Below are 17,943 nucleotides of genomic sequence, written 5' to 3'. Positions count from 1 at the left end.
TACAAATGCAGGCGAAAAGCACACAAATTGGCCTTTCCTCTCGAGCCGTCCCTGAGCTCAAACTCTCTTCTTAGAGAAAACCAATGCTGATGCCATGCACTCACACACACACACACACACACACACACACACACCATGCCCAGTGAAGTGTGCAGATTGAAGGATGAGAACAGAAAGTCATTATAAAGCAGCCTTCCAGACGTCTGCAGAGAAACGGGCTCTGACACCCGAATATGAACTTTGTCTAACTCCACATTAGCTGCACCTTGCTAATGTGTGTGTGCGTGCGTATGTATGTGTGTGTGTGTGTGTGTGTGTGTGTGTGTATGTGTGTGTGTGTGTGCGCGTGCGTGCGTGCGTGCGTGCTTGCGTGTGAGTGTGTGTGAGAGTGTTATACTTTGAAATATAAAAGCTCAAAATCCTCTAAGGTAAGGGCATTTGGTCCATATACAGTGATATTAAGAGGTTGCAGTTTAGGTAAGAGAATAGGGCAATGAAAGGTCTACTCTATGGTATATAAATGTTAATATTTCTCTTTGTATGTGTGTATGTGTGTGTTTGTGTGTGTGTCCTTTAGGCTAGCTTGTTCTTGTATTCATTCCTCCAGATATTCAGACCTTTTTTTGAGTCATGAGAAAGTTTATTCTTGAAAATGGGCTTTTCTAAACAACTCTCTCAGTTTTCATCTTGAGCTTATAATATGTGAAAATTCAGACCAGCATCAGAAAAGTTGCTGTTTATTGTTAGGGGAGTTATATTCCCACATTTAGCATAATTCACTTCATAGATTTATCAATAGCTTTCATTAGGAAATTAATAAAATGCACCTTTCACTTCATGCAGTTATACCTAACCATATAAAAAAGAAACTCGTTACGCATCACAAACTAAATGAAAATAGCTGTGGATAGCTAGGAACTGTAAATAAGTGACATGTTGAAGAGTTTTTTTCAAAGATAGAGCAGTGTCATTCTTTTCCATCGGTGTGACTACAGGGAGACACTTCAGAGGCTTACCTTAATTAATGCTGACAGCCCTAGTAAACATTTAAATGTTAAAAGTAGCACCATGTTTATTCACTCTGCTGCTCGAGGTCATATTGGTGACAATAAACTACAAGCCCCATCCACAGATTACCATATAACCAACACATGATGAATAGACCTCACATGCTGTTGTGTTTTCTAATGTCTCTGCTGTCTAACAAATCAAAAAAAAGAATAGTTGTGAAAAATCATATTGCTTTATATCTCTCTCTGCAGGTGGTTCCATTTTATCTATCAGGGTTCTTCTCTTATCAATTTTCATACATAAGCCAAATTTCTTTTCATTCCAAAACACAGACAGAGCTTCATTATCTTAGACATGTTGCACATTTCAAATTTATACCCTTACAAAATGAAAACTCTGTTGTTCTTCAATTGCAAGAACCGCCAACTCTGAGCTTTAAGTTTTGGCGGAACAAGAAAATAAACAAATAAATAAATTTTAAACATGAAAGAAATCAACAAATAAATAAATTTTAAACATGGAAAAAAAAATCAACAGTAGGACAAAAACTACAATCTATAACTAAACAAAATAATGTCTCTATGACAATGATTGACCACCAACCCCCCCTGACATCATAAGCACTGACATCCTACATGTAAATAAGTATGGGCACTTTTATTTTGTCTTTATGTGTAAAACATGTGTTCACTGATTTCCTGTCCTTTCTCGTTAGCAGTTTTTGATTAACCCCAGAGTGCTGCTTTCATGTCAGAGAAAACATTATATCTAACACAACATGCTTTTATTACTTTTTTTAAAAGTGACAAATGCCATGTATGTGACGCCAGTACTGTATTTCTGCTGACACAAAAATAGATAGGTAGGAACTCCCTTCAAGGTGTTTACGTCACTTTCAGTGAATTCAAAGCTTGACCTGGATGCCTACACGGTCACTTTCAGTGCAATTTATAATTTAGTTGTTGTCCAAATTTTTCTGTCCAGGTATCCAGTAAGTCCCATCATTGTTTCATCCATGTCTAATCCCCCCCGCTTCATCACTTTCTTAAAGCCATGATCCAGATAACTGTGATAAGCTTATCGCTCGGGGAAAAACATTTCAAAAGCCTTAAAAATTAACTCCATAAAATCCTCAAATCTCATGTCAGTGAAAAAAAAAAGGTTTTCAAATTTCACGCTCAAATGTTTTTTTTGTTTAAAATCTAAACTTATTATGACATTAACTCCAGATTTCTCTGTGGACTGCATGCTGTATCACATCTTTTTCATTCGCTCCACAAACAAACAAACTGAGCTTCAGTCAGCCCAAATCTCTTCTTTCAACGGACACATTCCTTTTCAGTGGATGCCTTTCTTTCTCTGTAATCATGTCTTCTTCTTCTTGCCAAAGAGCTAAAAACCATTTATGAAAACAGCTTTATAATAATAATTTATTCGAAAGCAAATTTGTGAATTTAGGATTACATTCTGTGAAACACAGTGGATTGTTATAAGCTAGCTCACGGCTGAAAGTTATCTCCTGATGTTGATTTTTTTTCAGCACACAAGACTGACGTCAATTTCCCTCTAGCATTTTAATGACTCGTTTTATGATTTTGTGAGAGCCGGAAATATTATTCTTAGACTTTTGAATTTGATTTTGAGTTGTAGGCTTTATTTAAGACAGCTTTCTTTAATTTTGTGTCTCAGTATATTTTTATCTCACCTTTTCCCTTTGTGTCTCAGGCTCACTGCTATATCTATGTCATCCTCCTCTCTCCTCTCTCCCTCCTCACCTTTTCATGATTTTTTTTGTCTTTCTCTCAGTGTGTTAATGTGTGTGGGTGCTTTGCTGAGCCGTGACAGATCCTGCTGGGTATTCCTGCTTTCACACGAGGTGTCTTCATATGGTAATCCCTTTACAACAGACACACAAACATGCACACGCACGTGGACACTCCTCTTATTCACTTGTCATCCTGTCTAAACAGAGACGAACACTTCCTCTTGCTCGGCAGTCTCCGGCATCTGTCCCCTCTCTCAACACTGTCGTTCTCCAGCAGGAAAAAAAAAACTGAAAACAATGGAGAGAAACAAAAGGCAAAGCTAGAAGGACGGACAGCTTCTCACTGATATTTTGAACATTTTGACAAAGAGAGACAGGCAGAGTCGGTGGGCTGGTGTTTGTTAGCTTTCATCAGAAATCCACAGAGACTCTCGAGCAGAAAGTACACAGAAGCAGCTTCATTGCAAATCACAATACTGACTTGATAAAGACTTCAGCACTCTTTAAAAAAATATAAAAACATATAGTCCATTTCCATCACCTCTGCTGAAGTAAACACAGCTACTGTACTAAACAGTGAGGTTAATTCAAAGAACACGACTCCAAAAAGGAAAGCATGGATTATCATCCAGCAGGCTGTTATCATTCGCCTAATGTTGTTGATATTTAAAGCCAAAAAGCCAAAGCATTTTGCAATATGTTTTTCTAATTCACTCTCTCAGTAGGGGCTAAATGCCTGTCATTATTTATTCAGGACATGCATTTTCATCACAATTTATTCCATAATTTATATTTTCTGAAACTACTCTCATCTCAAGTGAGCAGAAAATTGCCTTTTATTAAGGGAATGTCATCAACATTTAGCCATTTCCATTCAGTCTGACTAATCTGATGCAACACAATTTACATACAAATATTTCCTGGTGATTGATGGACATTTTGAAATGTCGCTGTCAGAGAATCAGTAGGAAGAAAAACTGATATCTCCTCTGGTGGTCCGCCTGTCTGAGGTCAACAGGAAACAATGGTGGCATCCAAAACCATGGGAAGAAACAAATACCGACGTTTTTATCTTGTGATAATGATGTCTGTACAATGTGATTTAAGATTCTTTTAGATTACATCTCAAGATTGCCAAAACAAAAAGTTCATCACTTCATGAAAACTGTAACTTTCTCATGGGATAACACACAGAGGTTTTTAAAGGGTGATGAAATCTGCAGTTTCACTCCCACTCCGTGCACTCCACAAGTTTAAAAAATATAATGAAATGGAAAAGCAGTGGGAGAGTAGGAGGGAGAGACAGATGAGGGAGCAGGGCCATCACCACACACACGCACACACACACACACACACACACACACACACACACACACACACACACACTCACCACAGCAGTGTTGACAGGTCAAGAGAAGAAAAATCCAGCCCCAGAGCTGTACTGGAAAAACCACACAACAAGCTCCACAGATTCAAAAAAGCATCACAATGTAGACAGTCTTCCTTATTTCTGTCTCTTGATCTGGACTGCAAGAAAAACTTCTCCCTCTTTCCCCTGATGCTCTGCAGTGGTCAACGCAGCTGATGAGGACACTTGAAAACTTTCAGGTTTGTTGATGAACCTGATACTTAATGGAAACTGGACACACATATACCACTGAATTGTGTTTCTTTAAAACTGCTTACATATTCGGACCAGCAGCTCAAAACCTCTTACCGTATCAGAAAGACATGAAAAAGAAGCTAGGACATTAGGACAAATATAAAGACTCACCTTGTGGAAGCTGCCGTGGAAGACTTTTTTAATTTCAGTTCCATCAAACGTGACGGTCTGGAAGTCTCCTTTGTAGTCGTTGTTGAAGAACGTCAAGGTCTTTCCAGAGTCTGCGGGCAGACAGAGAGAGGAGAGGTTGATGTTCACATCAAGTGGAACTCTTTGAGCTGTAAAAAGACTAAGAATAGAGATTACGTTTTATAGCAACATTGAACTATATGGGCTGGACAAAATAAGCAACAAACCACACAAGAAAAATGAAAGACACATGTACGCACGGTTTTTAAAATGTGCATAAATATTTATGAAAAAGGGACCAAGAAAGACAAGACATTAATGCTCCCCTTATTCATTGTAACAGTATGTTTGATACACAATAAGATGTAGCCATAGGCGTGTATTTCTCTGCTACCTCTCTTTTAAAATCTGCTTCGTGATGCACTCACTGTTTTTACACATCAGGACTTGGAGAGCTGCAGCACACAGCTGGTGTTTGTGTTTGCTCTGGTCAAACAGTGGTGTGTTTTGAGGCAGGAGAAAAAAAATATAAAAAAACCACAAGTGATTCAAACTCACTGTCCAGGATTAGTCCCACCAGTGGCTCATTGTCCTTGTCCAGAATTTCCCACAATGCAAAGGGCTCCTGCGGCGTCTCAGGGAGTAAGCGGAGCATCATAGAAATGGTGTAGTCAGAGGGTAACCCTTCAGGGTGGAGGTACCTGGTACAGACACACACACACACACACATAGTGAACTTAACTGTGTGGGATGTATCCACTAGGTGTCTTTTTCAAACTGACAGTGTGTCTTCACAGCTGTAGTGAACGCTTTGAGAGTGCTTTGAGCTGCCTGAGACTGTCTTTGAGTGCCAGCCTCTTTTTGATCACAAAGCCTTGCCTTTATTTTGTGCAGCTGCCCTAGAGCACTTCAGGTTCAAATGATCTTAGCTTCAACTTTTTTAGATGGCTCATCGATGTCACAAATCACCCGCTGAACAATCACAAAGCATAGAGCTAATGGAAAGAGTTGGTTGATGGCAAAAACCAAGAATAAAGCTCCAAAAATGACAACATCCCAGAAAAAAAAAAGACTTTGCAGAAGCCTTTTTGATGCCATTGTTAAGTGCTGCTTTTCTTTCACTCGAATATTTCCCTCAGGTGTAATTCTAACTTCTATTCTAATGCTTATAAACTGAAACTCCACTATCTCACAGGATCATTTTATTGTTCTTAATGATGTGAAGTCAGTTAACTACAAGGTACCATATCATAATTAGAAACCCACTTTAAAGGCACAAGGTGAAACATAAATAGATGAGCTTAACCTTTGACCTTTCAATATTTCATGCTCCTCAAAGTGCCATGTTTGAGCTTTGAAGATTTCATGGATATACTGTGGGGTCTACAGTTTATATCAATATGTAACAAACAAAACCAATAAATCATAATCTCACTTTAATTTTTGAGTGGGGGACTGTTCAGCTTGAATAAATTCAATTATTGATCCTTGATTTTTTAATAAACGCTTGAAACAGATTTCACAGGTTTTCACAGGAAACCAAATAGCTTATGTGTGACAGGTGACCGATGCATACAATTTTTATAATTTGATTCACTGTAGACAATTTTTGGTAAAAGGCAAAGAAACTTTTAAAAGTGACACTGAAGACGCAGTTCTTCACAGTTGGAGATTGTTTTGAAAAACATTCTGTAATTTTGCTTTCAGGGCTAAGAGGTGAATGGTCTGACGTTGACAATTTGAATTCTGTGTTGATTGGAAAAAAGAAATTAGGATTAGTGAGAGCTGCAACAGTCTGCTTCTGCTCAGTGATTTCAGGAAATTTCTATTTTTCAAATTATACTATATGATAAACTTTCTACAAAAAATATTCAAGCTTCAGATGAGACATTCTTCACACATTAAAGGCAGGGTTGGTCATTTTTTACACTTTTTAAAATGCTGGTTGAAATTGTGGTTGAAATTCTTGTAAGCATGTAAAAACTTTCAATAAATGTCTGAACTGAAATGTCAATTTGATGAGCCAATCATGCCTCCCTGTCTCCTTGCTTGTTCTCTACCCCTTGCATGCACTAGCCCACACGCAAAGCGCGTCACCGATTACAGTTTATCCTGTGAGCGTGTCATTGGCCATGGTGAGTAGTAAAATAGTCAGTTTTTTTTTTTTTACACGTATTATGATAAAGTTTAGTGTTTTCTTACTGCTGAATGAGACGTCAGAAGATGTAGCTTCACAATACAAGAGATGAGCTGAGGTCTAACAGTGCTCATGTAAGTGAGGGGCGTGGCTTTTGAGGGAGAACAGAGGGGAGGGGGAGGGGGAGGGTGTAGACGGAGCACTGAGGGAATGCTCCTTTCAAACTCATGTTAGTTTACGAAAATGACCAACACTACCTTTAAGCATTAAAACACAAACCTTATAAGTGTGGGCTCCGTGTTGTGAGAGGAACTTAATCATGTGTGTCTATAAACACAATCCAAACACAGATAAAGAGAAACCCATTGACATGTTAGCTTTATTGTTCCCCTGAAGTTAGCTTTTAGCGTAAAGGTTATTTTTGTCCCTCTGAACACTGAAAGTCAGAACTCCCAGTGTCAAAGTCAGTGTGATTAGACAAACATTAAAACAAAACTTTCGAACACAGGAAAAACTAAAGAATATTACATAAATCAAGAGCAGTACTCCCCTTCTGGCCATTAGAAAGAATGCAGATTGAAGGCACTTTCACATTGGTGCCACGATTATTGTAAAGTGACACTTAAACCTCTTATCTGACTTTGTTTGTAATTTGCTCCCAGCTGTCATGATCAGAGGTCTTGATCTCAGTGTTCAAACAGATTAAACAGTCACAATAACTCAAACTCATATAGGACTCATTATCTGATGACAGCTATAACGCACACTTTATTTACTTGCCAACTTAAACAGCTTTTCAAGAAAAGTTTTCCAAACAATGCTTTTTTAACTGAGGTCATTTGTTACAGATTCCTCTGCTGGTGTGGACGTGTTTGTACTCACTTCGTCGGCTGTGACACCAGAGCGTCTCGGTGTAGTCTGTAACAGGGGAAGCTGTTAAATGAGCCGGGCTCCAGTGACACTCCAGGTATCGTGCTGTACTCCTTCTCCACGAGTCCAAACTTCTCCATCATACGGAAGCCTTCAAAGGACAATTTTTTTTTTTAGTACAATCAGCATCTTGCCCCACGTCATCACTGTTATCCCAATTCTACAATTCTCTTAGCAGACGCTTTTATCCAAAGCGACGTACATCCGAGAGTAAGTACAACACAAGCAAGGCTCTAGAAAAAAAGGGAACAATGTCAGTAAGAGCAAACGATCAGCTTTGAGTCTGATTGGACACACAGGTGCTGACAGGAAGTGACCAGAGGCAAAGCACAACATTGAGGGCAGTTCTTGAGAGCTCTAATCAGTATAGAAACCATCTTATAAGTCATCGTTATCAAACAAAAACCATCGTCACTACCATCATCATCATCAATAATATGGAGACCATCATCATCATTAAGTTAGTAGGTATTCATTAAAGAGCTGGGTCTTTAGCTTTTTCTTAAAGGTGCAGAGGGACTCTGCAGATCAAATGGATCACAACCATTAGTGCCACCACACGGCACACTGTCATGAGGTTATTATTGTCATCATCATTATCTTTGAGTCCTGGCCTTATACGATGTGTTACAGTATATTTTGTTGCTTCTTGTCATTTTCAACTCTTACCTGCCATTGTGTTACCACTCATCAAAACAGACGGACAAGCTGAAAGACACAAACAGGTCTGTTAGTTCATCAATCAGACTTTAAACATACAACCAGCAAATGAATCATTTTTATTTCTCTCTTTTCTCAAGTCATGTATTTGCTTCTCTTCACTATCAGGAGTCCTTTTTTCAATCTTCTTCTTGCCTCTTTATTCACAGTATGTTTGTCATTTCACTATTTGACCTCTCCCCCCCCCTTACCCTCCCTTTGTTTAAAACATTGGCTGCTGTTACTCACTTGCAGTTGCAGCCTCACAGACAAAAGTAATGAGCTGCTCTTCTATTTTCTTCACCGCATCCAAATCGTCCACAAAGAAGACGTGTCTGTCACTCGGCTTACTGGCGATATTCACCAGCTCCCCGTAGTCGGCGTCCGCAAAGCCAATGGCAAAGATAATATAGCCTGAGAATTGAATTAGACAAGAAAACTCATTTCAAAGTCAATGGAGAGGATTAAGAAGAGTGATGTAACACATTGTAGAGAGTGTCTGACGTCCTTAACTATAAAATATGATTTGCAGCATAAAAGCATCCAAGAATGAGAAGCGAACAAAAAGTTGTGTCCTGCTTCTTGCGTTTACTGGATCGACAAACACAACTTATAAGCAATTTGAAAATCAATGAATTATGACAACAACCAAAGATGTTGCTTCTGTTTCTGGATTTACTATATACAAACCATCCATCTGCATCTCCTTGGACACTTTGTTGACATCGTCCTGCGAGCGTCCGTCAGTGAGAACAACCAGGACTTTAGGGACGCCCCTTCTAGCTCCGGCCTCTGGGGTGAAAATCGTCTCCTTCACATGTTTGATGGCCCGACCTGACAGAAGACAGACCAAAAGAAACCACTTGATCAAAAGACCCTAAATTCTTAGCTTATGTTCTTGCCCTTTTTTAACCCAAAATAATTACATTGCTTTTCTCTTTCTTTTAATTTAGACAATATTTTGAGTAACAGTACAACAGTTAAAAGATTAAAATATTTTTAATTATTAACAATTCACATTTTGCCTCCTTTATTCTTCTTATCATTACACGAATGAGGCTAGTTAGTGTAGAGAAACATGAAATGTAGGTTTTTAATGTCTGAATGGCTTCAGCTATTTATAATAAATACTCAATGTCACATCCAATCACCTTCATCCAGCTCAGTGTGTGGCTCAGAGATTAAAGCCTCACTCCTTGACTGTAAGTCTGCAGATGAAGCTCATGCAATCATTTGCTGATGCAGCTCCCCCAACTCTTTTTTTACATTTTCTTTATTATTTGTAATATTTCACATTGTTAAATTCAGTGAGAAGTCAGGTGCATGCTATGTATTATCACGGAAGCTCTCTCAGCTATCTATATCTTTGTGAGCTCCCTAAAATAGCAGTCTTTCCTTTCAAACGTAAACATTTGGTTTACATTTGAAATTCCTAGTTGCGAGTTTCTGTGACTGTTTTACACAAAAATGTGAAAAAATAAAAGCTGCTGATAATAGTAAATAGGATTTAACTCAAACGCCCTCACGTTTCTGAGAGATTATTTCTTTTTGTCGTGGCATGGGTATTGTCTGGCTTAAAGAAATGAAGAAATGAAACTGTATGTTTGCAAACATGTGTTTGTTTAAATACGACAAAAAGATATAGATTGTTTCCACACCACTATTACAGATAATTTAAAGCTCCAATGTTTCACAGGTAAAGAACGAGAAACACTTTGGGACAGAGGAATAAAAGTTTGTCTTCATTCACAAAACAGTCATTCTTTCCACTTCTAGCAATGATGTGATTGTGTTTGACCTTTACTATACTTTTCATATATTTGCTTCTTAAAAAAAAAAAAACAAGTATTCTTATTATTCCACAGACATTCATTAAACACATCTGGTAGCTCATAACTTTGACATAATGACCTAACAGCTCCTGAAACCAGGTTCTTGTTGAGTTTCCATTAGCATCTAAAATATGACCAAAAACAGACAAAGTCCAACGTATTTCAATAATAGGTAATCACTTAAAGATGAAGCAAACTGAGATGAAAATGTCATGATCTAGTCCGTCAAAAAGTTAGAATTAGATGGAGACAGTCTGCAGGTCATCTGCTAATGGATATAATCAGTCAATAAAATCTGTCTAGACAGCTTTAAAAGGTTTCAAAATCCGCCCACCACAGAGCCGCCAAGGTGGTTCCTCTGTACTTATCAGTGAATTTGAATGATGCCTTATGCCTGTGCTCCAAGCCCCTTTAAAAAATTCCCAAGAGTTCTGTAAAATATTTTTCAAAAAGTCTGTAATTTATCAGGGGAAATCAAAAGTATTTTAATTCATTAAATCATATTTTTATTGCATTTCTATCAATGGACTGAACGCAATGATTGTGGAACGTGAACTCTAAGCAGATTCAGGATATTGATTATTGTTATTAAGAGCCAACAAGGTACAATTTATAGTGATTTAAACAACAGGAGAAAATGTCCTGCTCTGTCAGTGTTAAAGACTTCTCATATGCTCTTTATAAACAACATTTGTGCAATAAACCATGTAATCACCCCCACAAGGTCATTTCTATTTAATGCCAATTTTAGCATATTGTCCATCATGATTAGCATTTGTACTTCACACAGCTCATGCACTCATCTCAACATGACCTTTCTAGAATTAAATGGACAATCACTGTTAATAAAATCAACTTCCTCTGACCTTTTACACTTTTTACTCTCACTTCACTTTTGTTTTCAGGAGTTGTGGAGAAAAACTGCCAAAATCAGGAAACATTGCAATAAAAAATACACCAGATGATGCCGTAAATACTAGCCCCTTAACGCGATCATAATAGGTTTAGGTGGTTCTCTATGTACATGGTGTCTGTGTCTTCCAATTTCTAACCAACCGACCAACCCTCGGACCATATCCGCAAATCCTCCTCCTGTTGTCTTTTTTTTTCACGCAGCTGTCAGTGATGAGTAACGATGGAGTGCTTGACCTGTAAAGTGTTGTGTTGTCAGATATCTTCCAGTGATACATCTGTTTCTAGACTGTCCATTGATCACGCTGGGCTAGACTGGAATTACAGCAGCTAGCCAGGCATGAAGTGAGACACAGGACAGAGCAGAGGAGACGGGGGAAAGACGAAGGAGGGAAGGTATGAGAGCCAATGAGCAGGGGAACATTTTGGAAAAGAAAAAGATGGAAGAAGAAAGAAAAGTGGGGTCAAAAGGGTAAGGCAAGGTATGACACGGGGGTGAAAAAAAAAAAAAAAGCAAACAAAAAACATGTCAGTGGATCTTGGGTTCAAAATCCTGTCTTCAATCAGCAATCCATCACTTTGTGGCTGAAGTAGTCCATGTCAGATTGGATTTGGTTTCCTGTCTGGCAACAGAATAACAGTGTTCACGCTGTCACAACAGAAGGTAAACAAGAAAAGAAAACTGAAGAGAGGTACCTCTCTTCAGCTTGAGGATATAGAGGATTGCTGAACAACTTATGTGTGTGTGTGTGTGTGTGTGTGTGTGTGTGTGTGTGTGTGTGTGTGTGTGTGTGTGTGTGTGTGTGTGTGTGTGTGTGTGTGTGTGTGTGTGAGAGTGTGAGTGTTGTTGTTTTTTTTTTTTGGGGGGGCTGCAGATAAAAGACTGTTGTACAATTTTAAACTATAAAAAACAATGTTTGAGAAATGAAAGTACAAATTCCTACGGTTAATTTTTTGACATTCGTGATATAATAAAATTAAAATACAAAATGGTAGCTCATACATTTATACTCGAAACCATAAAATACTTATAAACCTTTTGAAGTGAGTGAGGTTCTTTTACTGACTGATCCTATGTGTACATACTGCTGTATTTACTCCAGAGAAACAAGACAGAAGAGTGCGATTTTATTCTGCAAGTTTAAGGCTTTCTTTCAAAGCAGGAAGGTTGATCTTGACTTTTTTAGGATTTTGATTTGGCTTAACAAATCAATTAATAGTGGTATAGGATAAATATTCAAAAAGTAAAATAGGTGACAGCACAGAACAACTGCTAGATAGCTTTTTAGGCCCGGATGTAATGGCGGTGGGACATAACAATAAGAGTAAGATTTTATCTGGATACAAAATGAATAAATGCTCCAGAGTGAAGAAGAGATGTCACGATACCAGCATTATGACAAGGAACCAACACCAAGTCAGGTTTCACAATACTTGAAACTGAAATGATACTGTTTCAAAACATGATACCGCATACATTAGAACCAGAATTTCTACAGGGGTTGGTCCAACTTTGGAATTTGCAGTGCATTTACACCCTCTTAACAATGTGAATTTACTAGATAAGTCCAAACTAACAAGTTTTTGTTGGATCTGCAGGTCAGAAAAACATCAGTTTTGTATCAAAAAATTAAGAACACCATCGACGTGTAACTGCAATGTGATGTTGAAAATGATTGCAGAAAATAAACTCCACATTTATCCGGTCCTAGTTAGAAACTGTGAGTTCATATTGTGAAGGATCCCTCAATAACTGTTTTTTAAATGTTTTCCAGGAAATTATATATTTTTTAAACATCTTAAAAATACATAAAAGGAAGAACGTGACTTTTTGATCCAGTAGATGTCGCCCTTGAGCACAAGCATGAAACGAAAACAAACTGCTGTTTGGCGACACCTCCGCTCTCCTCCAGACATCCAACCTCTCACCACTCCCGTTCACACGAAGGACTTATGAATTAGAACGCACCATAATTAAGCACTGTTAAGCGTACGTGTCTGAAAATGTTTCCTTTGCTCGAGCTGAAATATTAGCACACTTTGGTTAACTCACAGCTTCACATTTCACATAAACCGTGATCTAAAAACACTTATGTGAAATCCAAATAAGCAGTGAGCAGGCTGTGTTATTCTTCTTTTCTCTTGTCCTTGACTAAAACAGCTTTGTACACAAGGCCGTCCCGTCCATGTAAACATGACATAAACACAGCTCTGACAACAATACAGCTGGTGAGACTCGCTCGTCTCACTCATTATAGACATTTACATATGATGTACTTGATTTCTGCTGTATTTATCTGTAAAATGACATGCTTCCTTTTAAGATACGTTCTTGTCATTGTGTTGTCATATAATATGTTTTTTTTTTAAAAAGCTTAAATTTATTCTTGCTTTGAGTCAATGTCTTAAAATCAAGAATATATAATGCTGCAGTTCAGTCATCTAAGCCCTCACACACTACGTTATAATGTGCAAAGCAGGAATGTCTCATGTACATTGTCTCATGTAGAGCCTGAAAATCTATCTCAAAGACACACATACAGTATTTATAAAGTACAGTGACTATCACAGCTGCAGCTACATTAAATCAATCATTGGAAAGGCCTGTCAGAGGCTCACTAATACCTTAATGAATAAATGCATAGCGAAAAGTCAAATCCCTGAGTCTCAGCCTCAGCACTCTGACTCCTCAACACACTCTCCCCTCACACATGCACTGACAGTAGAAAAAAAAACAGTGTAAAGTCTTAAAGAAGGAAGAGTCATTTACATTTTTAAAATAGGTAGAGAGAAAGGGCTTAAGACTATAAGCCATCGAGTAAAGTACTCATCCCCCACAGATACAGTAGCAGTTCTGGGTGGCTGGTGAGCAGCTCTCATGTGAGATGCTGCAAAAATTGAACATGCACTCTAAAACCAGCAGATTTAAATCTTATTTCTCAGAATGAACGAAAGTGATTCTATGCTTTGTCTTTAGCAGAGTTTAAAATGCATTTTCAATCTGTTTGCTCGACCCATGGGCTGTAAGACAGAGGATATAAAGTTAGTTAAAGCTGCAAGGCTGGAGTTGGCTAACAGTTGTATCCACACAGATGTATCTGCCAGAGGCTGAGGGCTAAACAGCAGAGAGTTACAATAGTTCCTCTGCAGGCTTTTGGTGGATTAAGACACAGAGCCCTGATGGGGTCTCTCAGGAGAAGATGAGGTTTCAGAATTAAGAAAAGGGGAATAATTCTGGTTTGAAGATCAAATAAATGACTTAAGGGTTGTAATGCAAGACTAAGTCCTGAAGCCAGAAAAACTACTGATCCTTCTTTAAGTGTTCCAGATGAGTAAAATGCACATGTGTGTATATAACAGTAGAATAGATGTAGGTGTATAAGAGCAACATGTGGTAATACACAAAGTAAGACGGAGACAGGAAGCAGTTTAGGAAACATCAGGGTAACAGCTGAATGAAGAGAGGAAGAGGAGGAGGTTGAAGTTTTAAGAAAACCAAACAAAAATTCAGAGCAAGAAAAAAGAAACATTCAAGAAGGGACGTGTAGTTTTTTTTTCTTCTAAAAAGGATAATCTTACATACTCTATTCACTCAAATTAACTATGAAACATTAACATGTCCTATGCTCAGTTTAATAAAAATCAAAGTCGGCAGCGACTTGAGACTAATTTAACTGACCCCATGATCCCTTACCTTAAGCTGAGAGCTTAAGTTACCTAAATGTTGTAGACAAATTTCATCAGACCTAACCAAGGAGCTTTTGTTGCCTCAGCACAAAAACAAAAATTTCCTTGACTAACAGTAATCAAAGTGTGAGTGTTGTGTTGCCTAAATGTAATCACAATGCCTCTTAGTCTTTTTTTTTGCAGGCCCCGGTTTACCTCAGTCTATAGACAGGCGCCCCTTAGAAACAGGCCACAATCCTTGACCTTTGGATGCATGTTTAACCCATTCTCTCCTACACACTTTTCCGTTCTCTCTTCAGCTCTCATATCAATAGAGGCAAAAAAAAGGCTGACAAAAAGTGGCTTGACCCCAGTCCAAGTTGTAGACCTTACCTGGGACCAAGGCTGCCCATACAGGGGGATAAAGAGGAAAGCTGGGGCCTAGTCACATGATGAGGGCCCATGGAGGTTAGCAAAAGATGTGGTCCATCCTAATTTTTAAGCAACAATGACCACATTTTATTACCCCTAAATACTAACCATTACCTCTTAAGCGAACAAACACACACTGATTCAGTAGAATGTAGCCTGTTTCAAAATGCTTCAGATGATAAAAGCCTTTTTTTTTAAATACCAAAGCAAGCAGACCCAGTGAACTTATCTGTTGTGCCAGTTATGTCGCAATCAGTATAGCCATTCCAGGATGGGCAGAAAGTCCAGAACAGAAAGAAGAAGAAAAGGAGGGAGCTGGCTAGGGCAATTTAGGGCAGTGATGGGAGCCAGGCAGAGGGAACTTATATTAGCCAGGAGGCTGGTGCTAACAGTACTGATTGAATGTGCATAAGTTGATTTAAACTCCCATTCACTGGATCCTTCAGAGGATCAGCCATTTCTGCGGGCAGGCCTGCCTGAGACTCTGGTGACACTTCCTCACCTTCTATACATGCTGTCTTCCATTGCTACGTTAGTACATCTTTATGAACTGAACTCGGTAAATTAATTTCATTTAGTCTAAAAAAAAACATGAAAATGGGAACATGATACAGGCAAGCAATTCTGTTGGCATCAAAAACATGATGAGAAAAACAGTTAATGATAAACATACCAAAATCTAGGAAGCAGAGTTGGGACAGGTTGAGTTAATAAGAGAGTTAATAAGAAAGAGTAAAGATGAGGAAGAAATAGAAAAAGTGGAAGTGTGACCAGACCTGGAGCAGATAAAAGAGCTCAAGGACCCAAATGACTCAGAACAGACTATGACCCACTAAACAACAAGCACAACCTCTAAAGCCATATTTGTGAATTCAACAGTGTGGAGCAGCACAGCCGAGGCTTCCCCAAAAACATGACAACAAATTCACAAGCTCACACCGCTTGCTGTGTATCTTAATCCTACTTTCCAGTCGTTCTTCTCTCTGCAGTATGCGAGAGTTTTGACAGGAATCCTGATACTTCCAAAGAGATGTTCCACATTTCAAAACACACTCACTTCACATTTGATTGCAAAGATTGAGTCTGATGAGTTGATGTTTAAAGTTCATGTTGAACTTGGACGCTTCAGCTGAAAAACAACCCCACCACAGGGCCGTTTGGTTGCTGCTCCGTTCTGTTTCAACGTCATCCGACAATCTTATAAAACAAAAATAGTTTTCCCAGTAGCCATGAAATCTGCTACTCATGAACACTGTGGTGAGATTGTAGTTTTCGACTGCTGCTTCAGAGGTTAAGAATGAACTTTTAATCCAGGGGTGGAGCAGTGATTTTAAAAGTGCGGGTGTTCTAATGCTAGTATATTATCAAACCCCCGACCTTTTGGTTGAAAGGCAATGACTCTACCAACTGAGCTACAGCCGCCCCACAAGATATGTTATGTTATGTTATGTTTCATTTAATGTCCAGTAACTAATGTTAGCTGACACATTATACAACAAGACAAAGTTACAAAAGATAATTAGACACTAACTTTATGAACATCCATTGTAAGTAACCCAGTTAGCTTAAGCTCAGCCAGTGCTGAGTGACAGGAGGATTAAATGCAGGTAACATTACCGTGCTTCAACTGTAACCAAACAGCTATGATTGGCTTAATTGTCACTTAATAAATCTTACTTGACCAATAGGTTTTCATCAATGACTCCACTGGTAAAAAGTGTGGGGGATGAAAATACGTTTCAATGAAAGTGTGGGTGTCGCAACACCCACAACACCCACGGGTGAGACGTGCCCGTTTTAATCTCAAGTCAGCATGAGTCCAGAATGAAGTCCAAATAGGCTTTCAAAATGAGAAATCTAATATCTGTCTCTAGACCATAGGACGTGTTCAAAACTTCTGATTTACGAATAACTAAATAACTGTCCTAGTGTAAATAAAACTGACCTCTCTTGTTGTACTGCATAAACTATTACCACATTTATATTATGTATGCACTGCTCTGACCTGTTTTGGTGTTTCCTCCCTTGTAACTGATCCTCTGTATAGCTTCCAGTAGCGCCTCCTTGTTGCCATGGGAACTCAGCTGGAACTCAGTCCTAGCATCGTCACTGAACTGAGCAATAGCTACCTGTGGAGAGGCCGAGACAGACACAAAGAATATTAGTTTGAATCAAACGGCAAAAAAATAAAAAAAAGATAACGCTGATCTCCTGGAACGCTGAGAAAAATAAAAAAACGCTTTAGGGATTAGTGTGCACAAAAAAGGAAAATGAAGTCATCATCTGCTCACGCTCATGTCACTCACAAAACCACTGAAACCACCGTTTGTGCACAGCAAGTGATTTGGCTTTAGGGGAGTGTAACAAAGCCATATGTCTCCTCTCTGGGTCCAAAAATGTAATACTTTCATCATCATCACCTGCTATTTTCTTTTATTGTGAATAGTAGCTACTGGGATCAACAGATGCTGTTCACTGAAGATGACCCTGTTATATGAAAGTGCCTAAACTGCTCCAAAAAGTCTAAACTAAACTGTACATGACACATAAGAAGCTAATGAGACATTTACAAGGTTTTCCTTTATGGAAGAAAACTGTAACAGGTCACTTATTTCAAACTGTTCGATCAGGTCATTAGTGGTGTTCTTAATACTTTTCACACTGACGTTTTTTTGTCAAACAGGAATGTTCCAGCCTTATTTAGTCTTGGTCGAATTAACTCATGTATAAATATATATATAACCTAACCAACCAACCAAATCAGAGC

At 38.5% G+C, this 17,943-nt stretch overlaps 1 protein-coding gene across 1 annotated transcript in view; it reads right to left on the bottom strand.

Moving 5' to 3' along the window:
* col14a1a (collagen, type XIV, alpha 1a) overlaps positions 1-17,943 on the bottom strand; it is a 118,296-nt gene that overhangs the window by 34,083 nt on the left and 66,270 nt on the right. Inside the window, exons 27-33 of the mRNA XM_065957744.1 lie at positions 17,182-17,305; positions 9,025-9,168; positions 8,584-8,748; positions 8,305-8,343; positions 7,588-7,726; positions 5,127-5,269; positions 4,551-4,660 (exon numbers count right to left, since the gene is read on the bottom strand). Of these exons, the coding sequence (XP_065813816.1) occupies positions 4,551-4,660; positions 5,127-5,269; positions 7,588-7,726; positions 8,305-8,343; positions 8,584-8,748; positions 9,025-9,168; positions 17,182-17,305 (864 nt within the window). The remainder of the gene's footprint in view (positions 1-4,550; positions 4,661-5,126; positions 5,270-7,587; positions 7,727-8,304; positions 8,344-8,583; positions 8,749-9,024; positions 9,169-17,181; positions 17,306-17,943) is intronic.

The sequence above is a fragment of the Labrus bergylta genome, chromosome 8 (genome assembly GCF_963930695.1).
Source record: "Labrus bergylta chromosome 8, fLabBer1.1, whole genome shotgun sequence".
NCBI classification, from domain to species: Eukaryota; Metazoa; Chordata; class Actinopteri; order Labriformes; family Labridae; genus Labrus; species Labrus bergylta.
Note: the sequence above shows the minus strand (reverse complement) of the source record. Positions and strands in the feature narration are given on the sequence as shown.